Here is an 18,359-nt window from a genome sequence, read left to right as displayed (position 1 = left end):
ATATATATATATATATATATTTTTTATAATTTTTTTTTACTGTATTTTTGATCAAATAAATGCAGATTTGGTGATCATAAGAGACAAAAAAACATAAAAAAATCATAGCAACCCCAAACCTTTGAACGGCAAAGACCTGAAAGTCCTTTAGAACTTCAAAAGATTTTGATTTTGAATGTGTTAGGAAAAGTCAAAATGATATTACACGACTGTGTTTGTTTCATTAAATGTTTCCTTTCCCCTTTTAAAACAATGCTTCAGTCTCTTAAGACACTTTTCATTTCCTAATCTTACATCTTTCTCTCGTCTCCCATTACAGGGTCCAGATCACTGTGTGAAGTGCTTGCATCTCAAAGATGGACCCAACTGTGTGGAGAAATGCCCTGATGGTCTGCAGGGAGCAAACAGCTTCATCTTCAAATATGCCGAGACCAACAATGAGTGCCATCCCTGCCACCCCAACTGCACCCAGGGGTACGACTGTTTGCTTGTGTTTGCACTTAAATCTATTTGTAAGCTTCTTTCCTTCCTTTAACTGCATCAAGCACAATATGCCCAGAGCACTAACCTAATTGCCCATGTGGGTAATGCCGTCGTGGTTACCGCATTCAGTTAGACGCATGGGCCTGGGGGATTTGAGAGCAGAAAAAAACAGGTTCTTGAATTCCTAGATCAGTGGTTCACAACTGGTTTAGCTGGAAACTGGAAATTTATAGGAGTTACATAAATAGCCTGAACCCAATAATATGCAAAATTATTAACATGTATTTAGTGTTTAATTTGTAATAGTCACGTTAAGGGTTCCATGCCCTTATTGGCTGACAATTCTCTGCTCAAAACTTTTAATTTTATTTTAAAATTTTTTTACCTGGATTGGCGAATCTCACAAAAACATGTCCAGGTCACATGTCAAATCAAAGGAAAATATAATAAATTATATTTTGCATGATGAAAATAAAGGCTATTTTTTTATTGTAACATTTTCATGATGGTTAAGCACATTTTCTCTTACATTAACATAACTGTAATGTATCATATAATAGTTAGATTATCATTGTTATTTATAATTTTTTTAGGCTACTCATTTTGTTATTTTTTATCTGGATAAATTTAGGACAGTATTAGAAATGGCACCATGGTGAATAGTACTTGAATAATACTGGTAAAATCTACCAGTCTGTTGCAATGCAACTCAAGTATATTAATTATAAATTGTTATATAATTTTCTGTGTTGCAGTTGTACTGGACCCAGAGTACAAGATTGCATTGGCATGTTGGACAGGTAAGATATTTCACAAGTGCAGCTTTGACCAAGGACAAATTACAATAAAAAAGCAAATAAAAATATTTGAAAAAATATTAAATTAAATTAAATTAAATTATTTTATTTTTTTTACATTTTTTAAAATAAATTAAAATAATGCACTAATAAAATAAAAATCATAGGGAGGGGTTTGTGCTTAACTGGTTTACAGAAAAATCAACTTGTTTATTGTCCTATGATCTTTCAGGACTCCTCTGATTGCAGCTGGGTTAATTGGGAGTCTCTTTGTGATGGTCATCATAGCTCTGGGTGTGGCCGTTTACATCCGTCGAAAGAGCATTAAGAAAAAGAGAGCTTTACGTCGTTTCCTGGAGACTGAGGTGAGAGTGGCCTGTTCTCATATAAGTTTGCTTAAAGGGGTCATATGATGTTGCTAAAAAGAACATTATTTTGTGTATTTGGTGTAATGAAATGTGTTTAAGTTTAAGGTTCAATTAGGTTTAAGGTTCAAAGAACACATTATTTTCCACATACTGCACATTATTGTTTCTCTTCTATGCCCTGCCTTTCTGAAACGCGTAGATTTTTACAAAAAAGGTGGAGCATCAGTGTTATAGACAGCTGTCAGCCTGAGAAGATGCCTTGTATCCAAAAGCTGACAGAGACACTCACGCACTAGAATCCTGAAATCCGTTTTAACAAACCTGAGGCCTCTGTTCAAGTAGAAAGTGGTGTGTTTCTGCCAAGAAGAAGATAAGGCGAGGTCTAGACCACCCAGTGTCTAAAAAAACAAAAAAAAACATGAATGTTTGCTGATTTCCTCTGAAAATGTTCAAAGAGATGTTGTATTAAAAATATAGCTACTGATCAGTTTCCACTAAAGAATTAATAAAAGGTGCACAACAAAATAAAATCTGCACATTTCTGCTTTAAACTGTTTTGAATTCATCTCCTTATGCACTTCCATTGTATGTGCATTACTCTTTTGTTGCTTAAATGGAGGGAAGTGTTGAAATTCTGTTGATAAAGTTATGTTGAACCTGAAACATTCCTTTACTTCAGCTAAAATTAAAGCTTTTTTAGCTATATTAATGTGCTCATATACTGTACTTTTACAGTGGGAAAAATAAATCTTTTTTTTTGTTTGACAGATGTTTCTCTTTCAGCATCACATATCTGGACAGCTCCCTCTAACGCTCAGTCTGAATGCTGGGTTTCAGCACCACAGAGATGGACAGCTCCACATTGTGTGTTCAGTCTGTACTTTCATAAAACAAAGTGGCAGCCCTCCAGTCTGTGCTGTGATCGGTCACATAAAGTAACAGTTAGCCCCTGAATAATGGATAACCAAATTTACACATTTATAGATTGTTAAAATGTCACTATAAAAATGTATTTTCCATTACCTATTGAAAGTGGTGAGTGGACTGTTTGTATAGGGTGTGCTGGGAGATTCCTCCTTCTTTCACATAAATAAGAACAGTGCATCCAGGGACTAAATACCATTAGTTTAGCTGCTGTCAAGGGTTTAATTTCTCAGTTCAGAAAAACAATAACCAAGTCATCTAGCAAATACTTTTTCAAAGCAATTTATTTGGTGCACTTACCAACAGGGACAATTCCCCTGGAGAAACCTGGTGTTAAAGGAATAGTTCACACCAAATATAATCATTCATTCAACTCCTTAATTGTTCCAAATCCATACAACTTTCTTTGTTTGTGAATTTATAAAAAATAAAGAACAATACAAATCAGAAAATTTAACAGGATTTGTTTGAATGTCAGAACTTGTTCTCTACACTACACTGCAGACGCACACACTCGCAGATGCACACACTCGCAGCACACGCCACTCAAAAACTACCCCACTGACACACACACACACACACACACACACACACACACACACACACACACGCACACACATGTTTTTTTTCTCCAGCTCCAGCCCTAATGGAACTACAAATGCCACTTTATATTTAGCAATTATGTCTCTGTACATCCTTTTCAACCTTACCTCTTCTCTACCCCTCTCATCTTCACTTGGTTCCCTTCACAACTGTTTACTCTTTAAATATCTAGTAACATCTTTATTTTCCCTCCTGAGATCTAATGGCTACTGCATAAACAAACTTAATATCGAAAATATGGTTGTATAACTTCTAAGAGCTTGTTTTGGAGCTCTATGTTTTTGTGCATTCAGTAGTTGTGACTGATCTAAGACTTGGTTGTTTAAGCAGTTGGTGGAGCCGTTGACACCCAGTGGTACAGCACCAAACCAAGCTCAGCTGCGAATATTGAAGGAAACTGAGCTCAAGAGAGTCAAGATTCTGGGAACTGGAGCCTTTGGCATGGTCTATAAGGTAGCACTTCTATGTTTAATGTGTGTACCTGTCAGAATTTGTTGTTTTATATGATTTGAAGGGTTGTTGACTGATTCTGATGTCTTCTTTATAAGGGAATCTGGGTTCCAGAAGGAGAAACTGTGAAGATTCCTGTGGCTATAAAGATACTCAATGAAAGTACAGGACCTAAAGCCAATGTGGAGTTTATGGATGTGAGTTAACTACTTTGATCTTAATAATCCCACTATAAAGGGTTGTTTGAATGTCAATTCAGCTATTAAGGTAGACATAAAATCAAACGCAATCCCATTTACTTTCGTTCCTGGTCTTAATATTGCATAATATTGTGCACATTATTCTAATAAAAAGTTTATCCTAGTTAAATAAGAAATATAGTTTCCTTACATTACCATTCAAAAATAATATATTTTTTAAATAAATTAATTATTTTTTTCAGCAAGGAGGCATTCAATTAATATTAATATTACAGAGGATTTGTTTCAAATAAATGCTGTTCTTTTGAACTTTGTATTCATCAAGGAATCCTGAAAATAAGTATCACAGCTTCGACAAAAATTGATAATAAATGTTTCTTGTGCACCAATTTAGCATATTAGAATGATTTCTGAAGGATCATGTGACACTGAAGATTGAAAATTCAGCTTTGATCACACTAATACATCATATTTAAAAAAATATATTAAAATAGAAAATAGTTATTTTAAAATGTAATATGTCACAATATTACTTATTGGATTTATTGGATTATTGATTTAATAAATGCAGCTTTTGTGAGCATTAGAGTTTTTTTTCTTTAATTAAAAAAATAAATATATATTTTTTTATATATATATATAAAATATTTCAGAGGCCAAAGTTTTGAACAATGCAACCTTTCTAAAAGTATAAGTAATAATAAATAAATGTTAATAAATATAGAAGTGTCAATTAATATTATCGTTATAAAAGTTTTGGCAATAATAATTTAATTAAGTAATTACAGCCCAATTACAGACATAAAATGAGCTCAAATGTAATTTATTGTCAAGGTAAATGAAGTAAAGAAATGCTATAACAGGAAGGCATGATCTGTGGAGAGAAGAGTCCAATAACAGCAAATCACTTTTTTCTTGTTGTCACTCTTTTTTCTGTATCTTTCTTGCTCTCCCAAGATTCAGGGAGAGGTCAGGCTCCTTTAAAAAGCCATCAAAATTGGCTGCGGCTGACTGCGATTGCCAGGGAATTCCTTTGTGTGTTCCTTGTGTGTGTGTGTGTGTGTGTGTGTGTGTGTGTTTGTGTGTTCTGTTATCTGTGCACATACATAAGCAAGCAAGATGATGCAGACCTACTCATGAAAGATCCGTATTCATCCTTGTCTTCGTTGTAACACATAAATATTTATATACTATATGTGCTTTTTTGAAGGCCCTTTTTCCTTTTGAAACATACGGCTAATTGAGTGAGACAGGCCAGCAGTGGCTGGCGAGGTCAGGCTCACTAATGGAGGTTATCTTCGCTGTAGGAGGCAAGAGTACAATAGTATTTGCAGAGAGACTTGTTATGCTTTGTGTATGATTTATGCTTATAGTGCTGTTATTTGCTTCAAATAAAGCTAAAAAAAATGTAAAGGGGTCATATCATTTTTTTTCTTGAGGTTTCTTGTAATGGTAAGTCTAGTTTTTAGGCGTCACGAGTTGTTCTTGACCTTCTCTCTAACCCTTTGAAGGAAATGAGCTGTTTATTTGCTATTTGTACATGAACACTTCTATTTAAACTGCCTCTTCACATGTGAAATGAAATACAGCACTATGAACTGAAGATTTGCTGTCGGCTCCAGTCAAGTTTGAACAATTCCGTCCTTAAATAACAGCCTTCTTGCAAAGCTGCATTACGTAGGCAGGTTCACAAAACACATAATACATTCAAGAATGTCTGTTTACATACAGCAAGAATTTTATTTTGATGTATTAATCTGTTCTGTCTTGGGATCTAGGGGATTGTAAACAGAAGTGACAAAACATCTGTTTACATACATTTCACATTATCCAAGCATTTCATGTTTTTTTTTATACAAAGTTGGATACGTAGAAGATGTGTCTTTATATGCATGTTTTAAAAGTTAAAACATTTAATTAAAACAGCATATTAAAAAAATGCACACACATATGTGAGATGCTGCAAAAGACGTGAACAAACAGTTAAAGATGTCAGTATAGCGCGTTTACATGTTTTCATATTTAATATTAAAAAAATTATTTGTGTGTGTTGTGAAGTATGATTCTAACATTCTTTAAGAGACATTTTGGTTGTTGATGGGAAAACATCTCCAGATAAATATTTTCATCGTGTGACTTCAACACACTATTTTTTCATTTTCTTTTCTGTTTTTGTCTTCTAGGAGGCACTGATCATGGCCAGCATGGAGCATCCTCATCTAGCGCGTCTTTTGGGGGTCTGCTTGAGTCCCGCTATTCAGCTAGTAACTCAGCTCATGCCCCACGGCTGCCTGCTGGACTACGTACATGAACACCAGGAGAACATCGGCTCCCAGCTGCTTCTCAACTGGTGCGTGCAGATTGCAAAGGTAAGAAGCATTTCACGTTTGTGCAACCAGTCAGACAGCATCCCTGTAAATACTGCAGAATTTTCAATCTGATTCTTGATTCTGAAACCATTTCTCTGTGTCAGATTTAAAGTAGGCAGAACTGATGAAAGTAATCATAATTTTTACCTTTATGGACAAATATTGCAGTGCAAACATCAGTGATAGTTTTAACTTTGCGTCGGCGGTTCTTTGCCTCAACTCCTGTGGAATTTCTATTACTTATATGACTCATGCAGTATATTCCAGAGTCTTCTGAAATCATACAATAGATTTTTGTGAGGAAAAGGCCAAAATTTAAGTTGTTATTCACCGAAAATCTTCCCATTCACTGTAAAGCTCAAATCTTAAAAGAGTTATTGACTTCAGACATCATTGGTTCTTGTGCCACATTGCTATAACATTTTTGGAATTACATTCAAAGATCTTAATAAAATGACATTTGAAAAATATTTCCTATGGCAAAGATTATGCCAATGCCAATGCTGTCATTTCAGATCGCTCAAACAGAGTGTTGTTTTAATAGCACCACAGTATTTTCAAGGTAATATCTGCCTTTGAACGCTTGTTATGTACTGCACATCATTCAGCAGTAGGATACAGTATTTTAACATAAACACACAAACACACACACTTCTGCTTGTATTTTCCTTTATTCACTAAGATCATGTTGATGATAAATTAAAAAATAACTTAGTTTACAAATAATTTTGTTGGTCTGCTGCGTAATATTATATTAAAGGGCATGCTGGGTAAATGAAGGCAACGTGTATTTTAAAGGCTTCCATCAGTCTTCATTTCAGCTTGGAATTGAAAAACTGACCATCTGTGACTTTTTAACTGAGCTATTGGACACTTTATAGCTGCATTTATTTAACACTGCCTTATAATTAAGGTGATGAAATTATAAAAAATATTTCAATATATGGACATAATGGACTGCAATATTTGGTTCTTAATATAGCACTGAAGAATAGCACGATCTGCAACATTAGTCCTTAAATACAATTTTATTTATTTATTTTTAAATAATGTATAGCTGGAGAAGTCATGTAAAAGTCATTGGGGATTCTCTGTGTTGTATTTCACACCATTCTTGTTTAAGTTACCTCTGTTCCACTGCCGTAGAGCCGGTCATTTAATCTGTCTGCTGTAAATGGATTGGCTGAGTTCAAGAGATGGGTGCTGGTTTGTTGTAACTCAGAGCTTTGGGCTTTATCTTAATGGCACCTATTAATCAGGTTGTAGGTTGAGCAAACCGCTCGACAACCTTGCCTATTCCTGCCCTGGAATTCTGCTGGTGACTCAGACCCGCTGCTAGAGATTTTCCCGGTCACGCTGTGAAAAGTTAAAATGCTGTTGCCGGCCAAATTCTCATTGAGCTGCCAAACTGCTCCTGCACACAGTGAAATAATGACCTCGGCATGAGGATGAGATTACACTCATTATGAGATGATGTATTTAAAGCAGGTTACGTGCCTCAGTTCTTAACTGAAATGTTAACCGGTGTGAATCCACATCACATTGGCAGGTTCAATCTTCCAAGCAATAGCAAGTGTAACAAACTAGCTGATGAGACATTTCAGTTGACCAATCAGAAGTGGCGTTAACCCCCTCTGCACTACAGTTATGACAATGGGCAGACCTCCAACACACAAGCATCTCTCCCAGCATGCTTTGATAACCATCGGCAGCTCAGTACTGCGCCTACAGTTGTTCTTTTGTCATGCAAGAGGGAGTAGCAATAATGCAAATGTTATAATTGATATTTTCCACCCACAGTATTATGGAGCTATTCATAATTTTCCAAAAACATCATTTTTTGTATGCACAATAAGGCATTTTCTGTTATTGTGTTTCTTTTTGTCTGGCATTATGAGTGCTGTCTTTGTAAACCTGTCACTGTGAAACGTGTTTCACCAGTTAGGAACCCCTCAGAAATTTCCCATTGTGCCGAAGGGATCTTCTTCCAAGATTCCCTCTTTTGCATACTCTGTGTGTTCTCCTGAGATGGAGGATTGGAAAACCGATGTATATTGTGAATACCGCAGTGTAATTTCCCTGCACAGTTGGCTTTTTCTTGCTGCAGGCGTATCTCCTTTGGCCTCATTAAAGGGCTTCAGGTCCTAGAAACCTCTTATTCATTCCATCTTTCATTCATCTAATGCTTTTCTGTGGAGAATCCAAATGAGATGCTTGTCTTGGTTTCTATGACATATTTGCATACAGGTAAATCTACTGTTGTTGATTATTTTTTTATAGTGCAGAGCAGTAACTACTTATGGCTTTCCAGACTGATTCCTATATAAAAACTCTGCTAGATGTGCTATCGACATATACTTTCCATATTTATGAACAAAAGGGACTTTTCTGGGTCCTTTCCAAATAATAAGATCATCAACTGTGTTCCAGTATGTTCATGTTTCAAATGGTTTTTACATATGTTTGCTTTACATTTCTGCATGAATCTATGTTTAATTTCAAAGTATCAACTTCAGTTAAGATCGTTTTGTGAATAATTTGATAAGAATTGTTTGAGTTCAAACTGTAATCTCTGACTTTTAATTGCAGAGTTATCTTGGCAAATCTGATAAAGGTATAATAATTTTAGATCTCCTCTACAATTGTAAGACACAGTCCATTTGTTGTCCATTTAATCTTTTAGCATCTAGGAGGAACAATTGATTATGTATCCACTAAATGATGAAAAGCACTGAGAAATCAGACTCAGAAAGTAGAAGTCAGAAAGTCATTTTAACAGTCACTATGAGCTCTTATTGAGCTTTAGAATCATAATTCATTTAGTAATGTTGATTTTTGGACAAACAAGTTAGAAAACTGTCAACATTTTATTTATTTATTGATACTTGCGCATTTATTTATTGCAATTTCCTCGTTGCAGTGTTGGAACTGTGACAGATCTAAACTTAAAGAAAGGTATCTGTACACTTTATATATAAATACCTACAAATACTAATGACATTAGGTTGGTTAGAGGGACACAGGAGCAAATATACCAATGGATTCTGCTCAGCTGAAGTATAATACAGGTAATGTGGTTTCTAACAGATTAGAGGAACTGCTAAATGGAATTTCTCGTGAGCCTCTTAGAAGGACTCCCCACATACGTTAATGAGTGTTTAAATGTGTGTTTGTCTGTTACACTGTAGGATTTCATCTGTAGAGTTTGGGGTTGTAAGCTGTTGACACCACTAGTGACACTGGGCTTAATTTGTAGATAATTGCAGTTTGTAATGGGAACGAAAAGCCAAGGCCATGTCAGCCAGAGTGTCACTGAAATTGTAGCCATTACCAGAAACGAAACATGGAAATTAATGGCATTCTGGTTTAATATGCACCTTCAACTTTTCATGGCATTTAATCTTAGCCTCTCCTTCTCTTGGGACTCCAAGACATGTGAGAGAGGTTCTCGAACCTTTCATTACAGCCCACAATTACTCTCTCTAACATTTCTCAAAATCAAACGGTAATAATTTCTAACCTCCTTTTGTGAACCTTTTGGTAATGAACTCAGAGAATGCAACTATACAAACCAATTTAAAACATTAGTTATTAGATAAATATATGATGACTTGTCAGTCAATATCAACAGTTGTGTTCTCTCTGGATTGCACAGTCATGTGTTTTTGTTCAGTGACTGCAAAACTGCATATTTTATCGAATGTCAATAAGATTGATTTATTTATTTAGAATTTAAATGAATCATTTATTTAAACGATATATAGTATTTTTATTACAGTAACCTTTTCATAGTGAAAGTGAGCTTACTATGATACATACAGATTTTCTTGATTACTTGGTTTGCACTTAATTTACTGAATTTTTTTGCTTTTGATGGCTGTAAAGCTGAATTGGTAATGTTTTGGCATTACTGAGAGGATATTTTTTTCATTCATTTTTTTTCAGTTTCAGTTGTAGTACATCAAGTTGAACTAATTGAAAATGAGAAATAATGCCTTGTTAACTAGGTAAAATAAGATAAGTTTCAACTTTTTTTTTCTCCATGGTTTTAGATTGAACTCTAATATCCCTGAGCTGAAGTTTTGGTATTGTAATATTAATAGCAACATTTTGTCTTTCCTTTTTTATTTGTTTCTTCCTTCTCAAAAAATCAGGGTTACTTCGTGATATTTACTCTCCTAAATATCAAAAAGATTTATTGTTTTATTACCTGAGTGGTGACATTTCAGCAGATGCCATGAGAGGGGGCAGTGGGACGCTCTGGGAATCGAGGAGCTCACCTCTGCTCTTCAGATCTGGGCAATCCTTTCTCTTTGGTCAAAATCTGGCCAGACATTGTTTAAATGGATACTGACTTAAATGAGTATCTCTTTCTATGCTCTGTCACATTCTTTTCACTCATTCAGTTTTATGTTTTACATTGGACAACTACATTAATGTGTTCTGTCCTTTCCCTTAGAAATAGTTTGTGTAAAAGTTTTTTTTTCTTTGTTTTGTCACATTCAGATCATGTGAAGTAAGCTGCATCATAGCCAGTGAGTCTGTTTCTCTCAAAACCTATTGTACTGTTAGATTAGTGCCCTATTGTGCCTCTGAAACAGTGTGTTCCTGTACAGTATAGGTGTCATTTGAGACCCGTCCAGATGATGGCCGGTCTCACTGCTGTGCTCTTTTCAGTCCAAAGGTTTAGTGTAGAGACAAAACTCACAATGTCTCTGGAAAACAGTGTTATGCTTCAGGAGACTCCACAGGGAGATTGTTTATACATATATTACCATTGCACAGTTTCAGTACTGTATGTAGAGTCTGTAAGTGCAGTTTCTGTATTATGCATGCATGTTTAGGGGATACACTGGCTCTTAGTGCCGTCTTTTTGCTTTTGAGATTTGCAAACATGTTTGTTTGTGAGTGAATGCAAATGGATATCTCGAACAAAACAAGTGCTCAATCATGCACACAGAATGATTTCAGCGATTTCAAATGTGTTTATTTCCTGTAGCTGACTACTGTATCTACCATATGGTAACATATAACTTGTGTTTCTACAACATGTTTTTGTTTATTGTGTATTTTATATTGTCAATAGTGTAGCAATGTATAGTATGAAGCACAGCTCACACAGAAAACACATTCAAACTAAGCCACTGCTTTCTGTTGGCCAGAATCTGCAGGACCAGATGGTTAATGTGGTTAATGTGATTGCAGTTTTAAAGGCATGTCATCTGTATTTTTTGCATATTTGGTAAGTTTTGGTCTGATGTAGTTTGATGCCAAAAATACTTTGTCTAATATAGCTGATATAGCTAATATGAGTGCATTGCCATTACATTTGCTCTGTGAGAATTGTAAATAGATTTGCATTGATTTATATGATCAGAAATATTATTTGCAGTTATTTATTAGTTTAAAGCGTGTAGCATTAGCACAGAAATAAGCTAGGCTTTTAAAGGGATAGTCTACCCAAAAATGAAGATTACCCCATGATTTACTCACCCTCAAGCCATCCTAGGTGTATAACTTCTTCTTTCAGACGAATACAATCATACAAGTTATATAAAAAAGTCGTTATATAACTTCCAAGCTTTATATTGGCAGTGAATGGTGGTTGAAATTTTGAAGCCCAAAAAAGTGCAACCATCCATCATAAAAAGTACTCCACATGGCTTCTGAAGCGAAGCAATGTGTGTGTTTAAGAAAAATATCCATATTTAAAACTTTATAAACTGTAATCTCTAGCTTCGGCTAACTGTCATACGTGCATTCATGAGAGAGTGGTGTTTCAGAGGATGACGTAGAATTTAGGTGTAGCATAAGCTCCGGTGAGAAGTAATGAACGTGAAAGCGCAGAGGAGAGAAAAACAAAACACCGGTCACAAATTAGAAGTACAAAACAAGGATTTGTAAAGAAAAATGTTGGAGGATTTCGATATAAGCCAAGAGGAGACTGGTTTTCCTTTGCTGTAAAAAAACGTGGTTCTCATAAAACTAGCATATTCTCACTGGCGCTTACGCTACACCTATGTCCTGTGTCATCTACTGGAGCGTCACTCTCTCATGAATGCGTGTACAACACACTTACACAAATGTATCGCTTCGCTTCGCAAGGCCTTTATTAGTCCCCCAGAGCCGTGTGGAGTACTTATTATAGTAGATGGGTGCACGTTTTTGGGCTTCAAACTCTGAATACCCATTCACTGCCATTGTAAAGCTAGGAAGAGCCAGGACATTTTTTAATATAACTCCGATTGTATTTATCTGAAAGAAGAAAGTAATTTATACCTATGTAAGATGGCTTGAGGGTGAGTAAATCATGGAGTAATTTTTCATTTTTGGGTGAACTATCCCTTTAAGAGTAAAAATTAAAGGATAAAGAAGTAATAATTGAATAATGACTGACTCACTTTGACATTGTAAGAGTTCTAAGTCGGTAAATATTTCAGTTCATAAAATAAACATCTAATTAATTTGAGCAGCATTGGAGCAATATCGTAGCAGTTTTAATATTTTTTTTCATTTTGGAGTTTCATTATTTTCCCCAAATAGAGAGATGCTGCCTTCAAGACATGTCAGAGATGAGCACACACAAATGCAACAGAATGTCATAACTACTGGAAAGGTCTTTTTGAATTAAGACTTTTTGAATTTGAGGTTTTTCATTAAAAAAATGGTGGATGGCAATTCCTTTGGATCAGTTCATTTTGTGTACTGTTTTTCTTCTGTATGTGTTCTTGTAGAATTGTAATACAGTTAGAAAATAAAACTTTTTAACCAGTTTATGCAGTGACAGTCCATATTACCCATCATTTTTGGGTATATATCATAGGTTTCTATGTGTCCTTGTGGTATGTTTTATACCAGTCATCTCTGTCACTTTCTCTTCCCATTGTGATGCTGAGTATGGCTTCTCTCTCGTTCCAGCCCACTTCCTCTTTCCACCCTTGTCAGCATTATTGTCCGCAGAATTAAGCATGCTTTCACCATAACGCCTTGTTTTTGTTTTTTTTCACTCTCTGATTAGTTCCAAATAATCAAGTGAGTCTAATTTTTGTTATTTGTCTCTTCAGAGGTGAGAATATGTTGTAACAGGGCACCGAGGGACCCTCTTCCCTTCCGTTTCACAGAAACTTTAACCTTTATTAATGCACACATAAAAGCTGGAGCATAAAAGAGGGAGATGAGGAGATACTCTATGAATGCCCCTGAATGCACCTCACGCCAGCATTAAGTCTCGCTCCCTGGATCGGCATGCAGATGGCTTGTTATGTTAAATGCAGGCGGCGTTTTGATTAGGTTACGCATACTTTCATCTGGGTGTTCTCAAACAGTGGACACAAAGGACTGCTCTTTGCTGCCTGCTCTATCTATGCGGCCTCTCTCTCTTTTTTTCAAGTGAAGTTAAAGCTCTGAATATACAGAAAGCTCGAGCCTCCTAAAAGCAATGGATGCGTCTAAAAATGCACTGCAACATCCAAGGAAGCATATTATAACTGGAGAAATCTCTTCATTAGCATTCCCATTCAAATAACCATCTAAACCTTGACACCTTGGCAACAACCACAGCAGTAATTAATATAATATCAAATAATAATATACAACAGCAAATGACTTATTGCATCTGTACTCTTATCTGATTGTGTTTACTTATCAACCTTCACTCCTGTCAGTTCAACATTACTTTATTTACAGTATTAATACATGTTTCTGGTCACAAATGCAAAATTAGATACATTTTTCATTACCTCTGCAGTGAAAGGGTGCCGTCAGAATGAGAGTCCAAACAGCTGATAAAAACATAACAACAATCCCCAACATCACTCCAGTCCGTCAGTTACCACCTTGTAAAGTGACAACCTATGTGTTTGTAAGAAACAAATCCATCATCAAGACGTTTAGCCAACATAACTGTATAGCCATCATTATGTATTAACAAATGTCAGTAATAAATAATAAATGTTTCAGACCAATCAGCTAAAACAGTACAAGTAAACAGCATTTTTATTGCATGTATTTATTTGGCTACTTTAGGAGAGCCAGCATGGAGCTACGCCAATGCAATTACAGTGCAGTCAAATGAAAGTGTTTTTAAAAGAGATTACTTCTGGGACTGGACAGTCAATCAATGGAAATGTTGATTACTACAAACCTCAGCATACCTGAGCCAAGTAGTATTCATTCTGTCCTGTATCTGTTTAAAAGAATTAGAAATCAATGGTGCGTGTAAGACATTAACACTTGATCCTTCAGTATTAAAGCAATGGTCATGGCCAAGGGGAAGAGCGGAACGAGCCTGAGGGAATGAATTTCTGTTTAATGGTTAATAAAAAATAAATGGATGGTTTGTAAGACTATGGAAAGATGCTGCTCATTTAGAATAGGGCTGTGTAATTTATCCTATGAGAGATGTTGGGCTTGCACTGCTGTTGACACAGTTATGATATGGACTGGATATGTTTTATTGCTGTTAAGTGACTGGAGAATGTGCATATTATTCATGCCAAATTAGAGAATACACTGTAAGAAATGGGGAAAGGGACATCTAAAGCCAAGTTCTCCATTTACAGTAAATATTGTTATATCTTTAAAAGAGTGGCCAAAAAGAACCATATTCATAATGAATGAATCAATAAATCTAGATATATTTCATAATAAAACTTAATCTACTAAGTAAACCTACTACATTTTTTTTTTCAGTTGCATAGTTGTTAAAATGCATTAAAACAGAAAACAGCTGTTTTAAACTAATAATATTTCACAATATGTGCGTTCACTTAACGCATATTTATTTGTAAACAAGATATCCTGATATTTTATGTTGACTTGTTAGGTTGTATACAGATAGTAATAAAAAGTGTCTAATACAGTACAGTACACATTGTTATTAATACAGTAATTAAAAAGCATCACTTGGAAAGAGTTTTGCACTACGTTTCACACTGTGGCCTTGGTGTGTGTGTGTGGCTGGTGACTGATCGGTCCATGATTCACTCTCTCACTGTCAGGTGTCTGCTCCTTTGTTTAATTCTCACATCTGTCTGTAATGTTGAAAAGTTTCAGGACAAAATGCATTTTAGTACAATATGTGCTTGACTCAGATTTTGTCTGCCTTCTTTTCTGTTGCTGCTGTCTAACTGTGGTTTTAAGTGCAACCTTTCTGAAACATCACTGTCACAATTTGGGTACAGACAAGGAAGGATGTTTGTAAAGATCTGAAAAATTTAGTTTTACCAGAAAAAATAAATAAATACCAGACATTGAAGAAACATTCATTGACATTGAGCAATAAATTTTTTTTTTGGTGGGATGATTTATGAGCAATAACTACAGAAACACTATAAAACATTCTTCATTATTGTTATAACATCTTGTTTTTCATCTATTTGACTTTTCATAATCAATCCGGCTCATTTTCTTTTGAGTTCCTAACTTGTGCAATGTAATAACTTAAACTTGTCAATGAAAGTAACTTTAGAGTTTACTTAAAATGCAGCTAATTTAGTTAAAAATTTTAGTGGGATGAATATTCTTAACAGACTTCTACTTTTCTGAATGTAATGATTCATAGTTGTATTTATGATAATCATAGTGTTTTTGGATTGAAGCACTCATATCTCCTCTTTGGCAGGGTATGATGTACCTGGAGGAGAGGCGGCTGGTGCACAGGGACCTTGCGGCCCGTAACGTCCTGGTAAAATCTCCAAACCACATCAAGATCACTGATTTTGGACTTGCTCGACTGCTGGATGCTGATGAAAAGGAGTATAATTCAGATGGAGGGAAGGTAAGTGTTTAAAACCTGAAACACACTGGTTTGAAATCATTGAACTCATTTTTAAGTGATTTTGTCATTCAAATGTTGGGTTGGATGCCAAACCATTAATCAATGTTAATCTATGAGAATGGTAGTTGCTTGATTGTCATTTTAATTTCTAATCATACTTCTGTATGATTTTTTAAATGCATGATTGCATTACTATATAGATTATCACATCCTGATGAGAATTCTCTCTTATGCAGATGCCCATCAAGTGGATGGCCCTAGAGTGCATTCATTACAGAAAGTTCACACATCAGAGTGATATATGGAGTTATGGTGAGTAAAACACTTTTAGAGTGTCCTAGTTTTTTAGTTTAGTTTGTTTGTTTGAAAGAGCTTAATACTTTTATTCAGCAAATATGCATTAATTGATCAAAAGTGACAATAAAGACATGTATAATCTTTCTGTTTGCAGAAATTAATGTACTGCGGTTTTCACAAAAAATGTTAAGCAGCACAACTGTTTTAAGCATTGATAATAATAAGAAATGTTTCTTGAGCAGCAAGTCAGCATATTAGAATGATTTCTGAAGGATCGTGTGACACTGAAGACTGGAGTAATGATGCTGAAAATTCAGCTTTGAATCACAGGAATAAAATTTAATTTTAAAAGCACGTTAAAATAGAAATCAGTTATTTTAAATGTAAAATTATTTAACAATATCACTGTTTTACTGTCTTTTTGATCAAATAAATGCAAGCTTTGGTGAGCATAACATCCTTTTTTTCAAAACCGACCCCACACTTTAACACTCTGTTGCTGAATATGATATAATATATGAATAGTACGTATAATATATAGTACATATAATATAAATACACTTAAAATTATGATCCTTTTACAGATTTGCAGTTTTAAAATTGCAGATTTGCTGTACATTACATTGTGTAATATTTGATATAATGTAATATCTTTAAATTAAATGAATCATTATATATTGCATTTTTTCTATATTTTTATTCTATTTCGGTACTATCTATTTTGATAGTATAGTATTGATAATTGATAGATAAAACATACAATAAAAGCACAATAAAATAAGATACAATTACAAAATGAAAATAATATTTTTAATAATAATAGTAATAATAAAAAAGTACAATGCCTTTGGTGCATGTGGCACAGCTTACAGTGTTATATATACAGTATACAGTATATATATATATATATACAGAACATGATGTGTTGACTTTATATATTGTCATTCAGGGGTGACTATCTGGGAGCTGATGACGTTTGGAGGAAAGCCCTATGATGGGATTCCCACACGTGAGATTCCAGACATCTTGGAGAAGGGCGAGCGTTTGCCCCAGCCACCCATCTGCACCATAGACGTCTACATGGTGATGGTCAAATGTGAGTGTTATGCAGAACCCTGAATGTGATCAGTAGCTCAAATGCTTCAGAAATGCACTACACTCTTAAAAATAAAGGTGCTTCAAACGGTTCTTCAAGCGATGCCATAGAAGAACCATTTTTGGTTCCACGAAGAACCATTCAGTCAAAGGTTCTTTAAAGAACCATCTCTTTCTTACCTTTTTATAATCTGAAGAACCTTCTTTCGCCACAAAGAACCTTTTGTGAAACAGAAAGGTTCTTCAGATGTTAAAGGTTCTTTATGGAACCATTTAGACAAAAAGGTTCTTCTATGGCATCGTGAAGCACCTTTATTTTTAAAAGTGTAGCTCATATACGTCTTGTATTTAAATAGTACACTTGTCATGTGTAGTATCTGAATGATACTGTAAGGTACTTGAATTCTAACGTATGACAATAACGTTATTGCCCACAAAACAGAATTACCCTGATTTTTCCATGCTATAGTTTTTCTACTAACACAGTGATATTTTATTTAGCAAGATACATGCAGTCATGTGGTTTGTAGCCCAGCCGCTTGCCATGTTTGGCCAGCCAGTCTTGTGGACTGTGGAAATAAGCAGATGTGTGAGCGCTGGGGTTTCTCAGCTGGTTCAATCAAATAAACACAAAGAGATGAAATGAGACGTGGATTGAACCCATTAATTCTAATTACATTTTGACTGTAAGCTGTTGTTTGTGATTCTACTCGCTGTGACATCTGTAACCCCACGGACAATGAAATGCAAAATATTGATGGAGATGAAACGTGGTGTGATTGCGTGAGTAATTGGTGCTCGTTTGGATAATGTGTTTGAGTGTGAGAACTGAAAGGAGATTAATTGGGAAGAAATAAGGAGCAGGCTGCTGCAAGGTGAGGGCATGTTACTTCCTGTCAGACACATATTAGAACTTTAAGAAGTTCAGTAATTTGGAGCAAATTCTATCGCAGATGTGAAAAACTATCTCTCTCTCTCTCTCTCTCTCTCTCTCT

The 18,359-nt window shown here is 35.1% G+C and overlaps 1 protein-coding gene across 1 annotated transcript in view; it reads left to right on the top strand.

Moving 5' to 3' along the window:
- Window positions 1-18,359, top strand: part of LOC107556266 (receptor tyrosine-protein kinase erbB-4-like) — a 153,550-nt gene that overhangs the window by 129,593 nt on the left and 5,598 nt on the right. The window contains exons 17-24 of the mRNA XM_016239335.1: window positions 1,513-1,645; window positions 3,506-3,628; window positions 3,724-3,822; window positions 6,009-6,194; window positions 15,817-15,972; window positions 16,209-16,284; window positions 17,219-17,365; window positions 18,056-18,147. Of these exons, the coding sequence (XP_016094821.1) occupies window positions 1,513-1,645; window positions 3,506-3,628; window positions 3,724-3,822; window positions 6,009-6,194; window positions 15,817-15,972; window positions 16,209-16,284; window positions 17,219-17,365; window positions 18,056-18,147 (1,012 nt within the window). The remainder of the gene's footprint in view (window positions 1-1,512; window positions 1,646-3,505; window positions 3,629-3,723; window positions 3,823-6,008; window positions 6,195-15,816; window positions 15,973-16,208; window positions 16,285-17,218; window positions 17,366-18,055; window positions 18,148-18,359) is intronic.

Source organism: Sinocyclocheilus grahami, unplaced genomic scaffold (genome assembly GCF_001515645.1).
Source record: "Sinocyclocheilus grahami isolate Dianchi unplaced genomic scaffold, SAMN03320097.WGS_v1.1 scaffold563.1, whole genome shotgun sequence".
NCBI lineage: Eukaryota > Metazoa > Chordata > Actinopteri > Cypriniformes > Cyprinidae > Sinocyclocheilus > Sinocyclocheilus grahami.
This window is presented reverse-complemented; position numbering and strand designations above follow the sequence as displayed.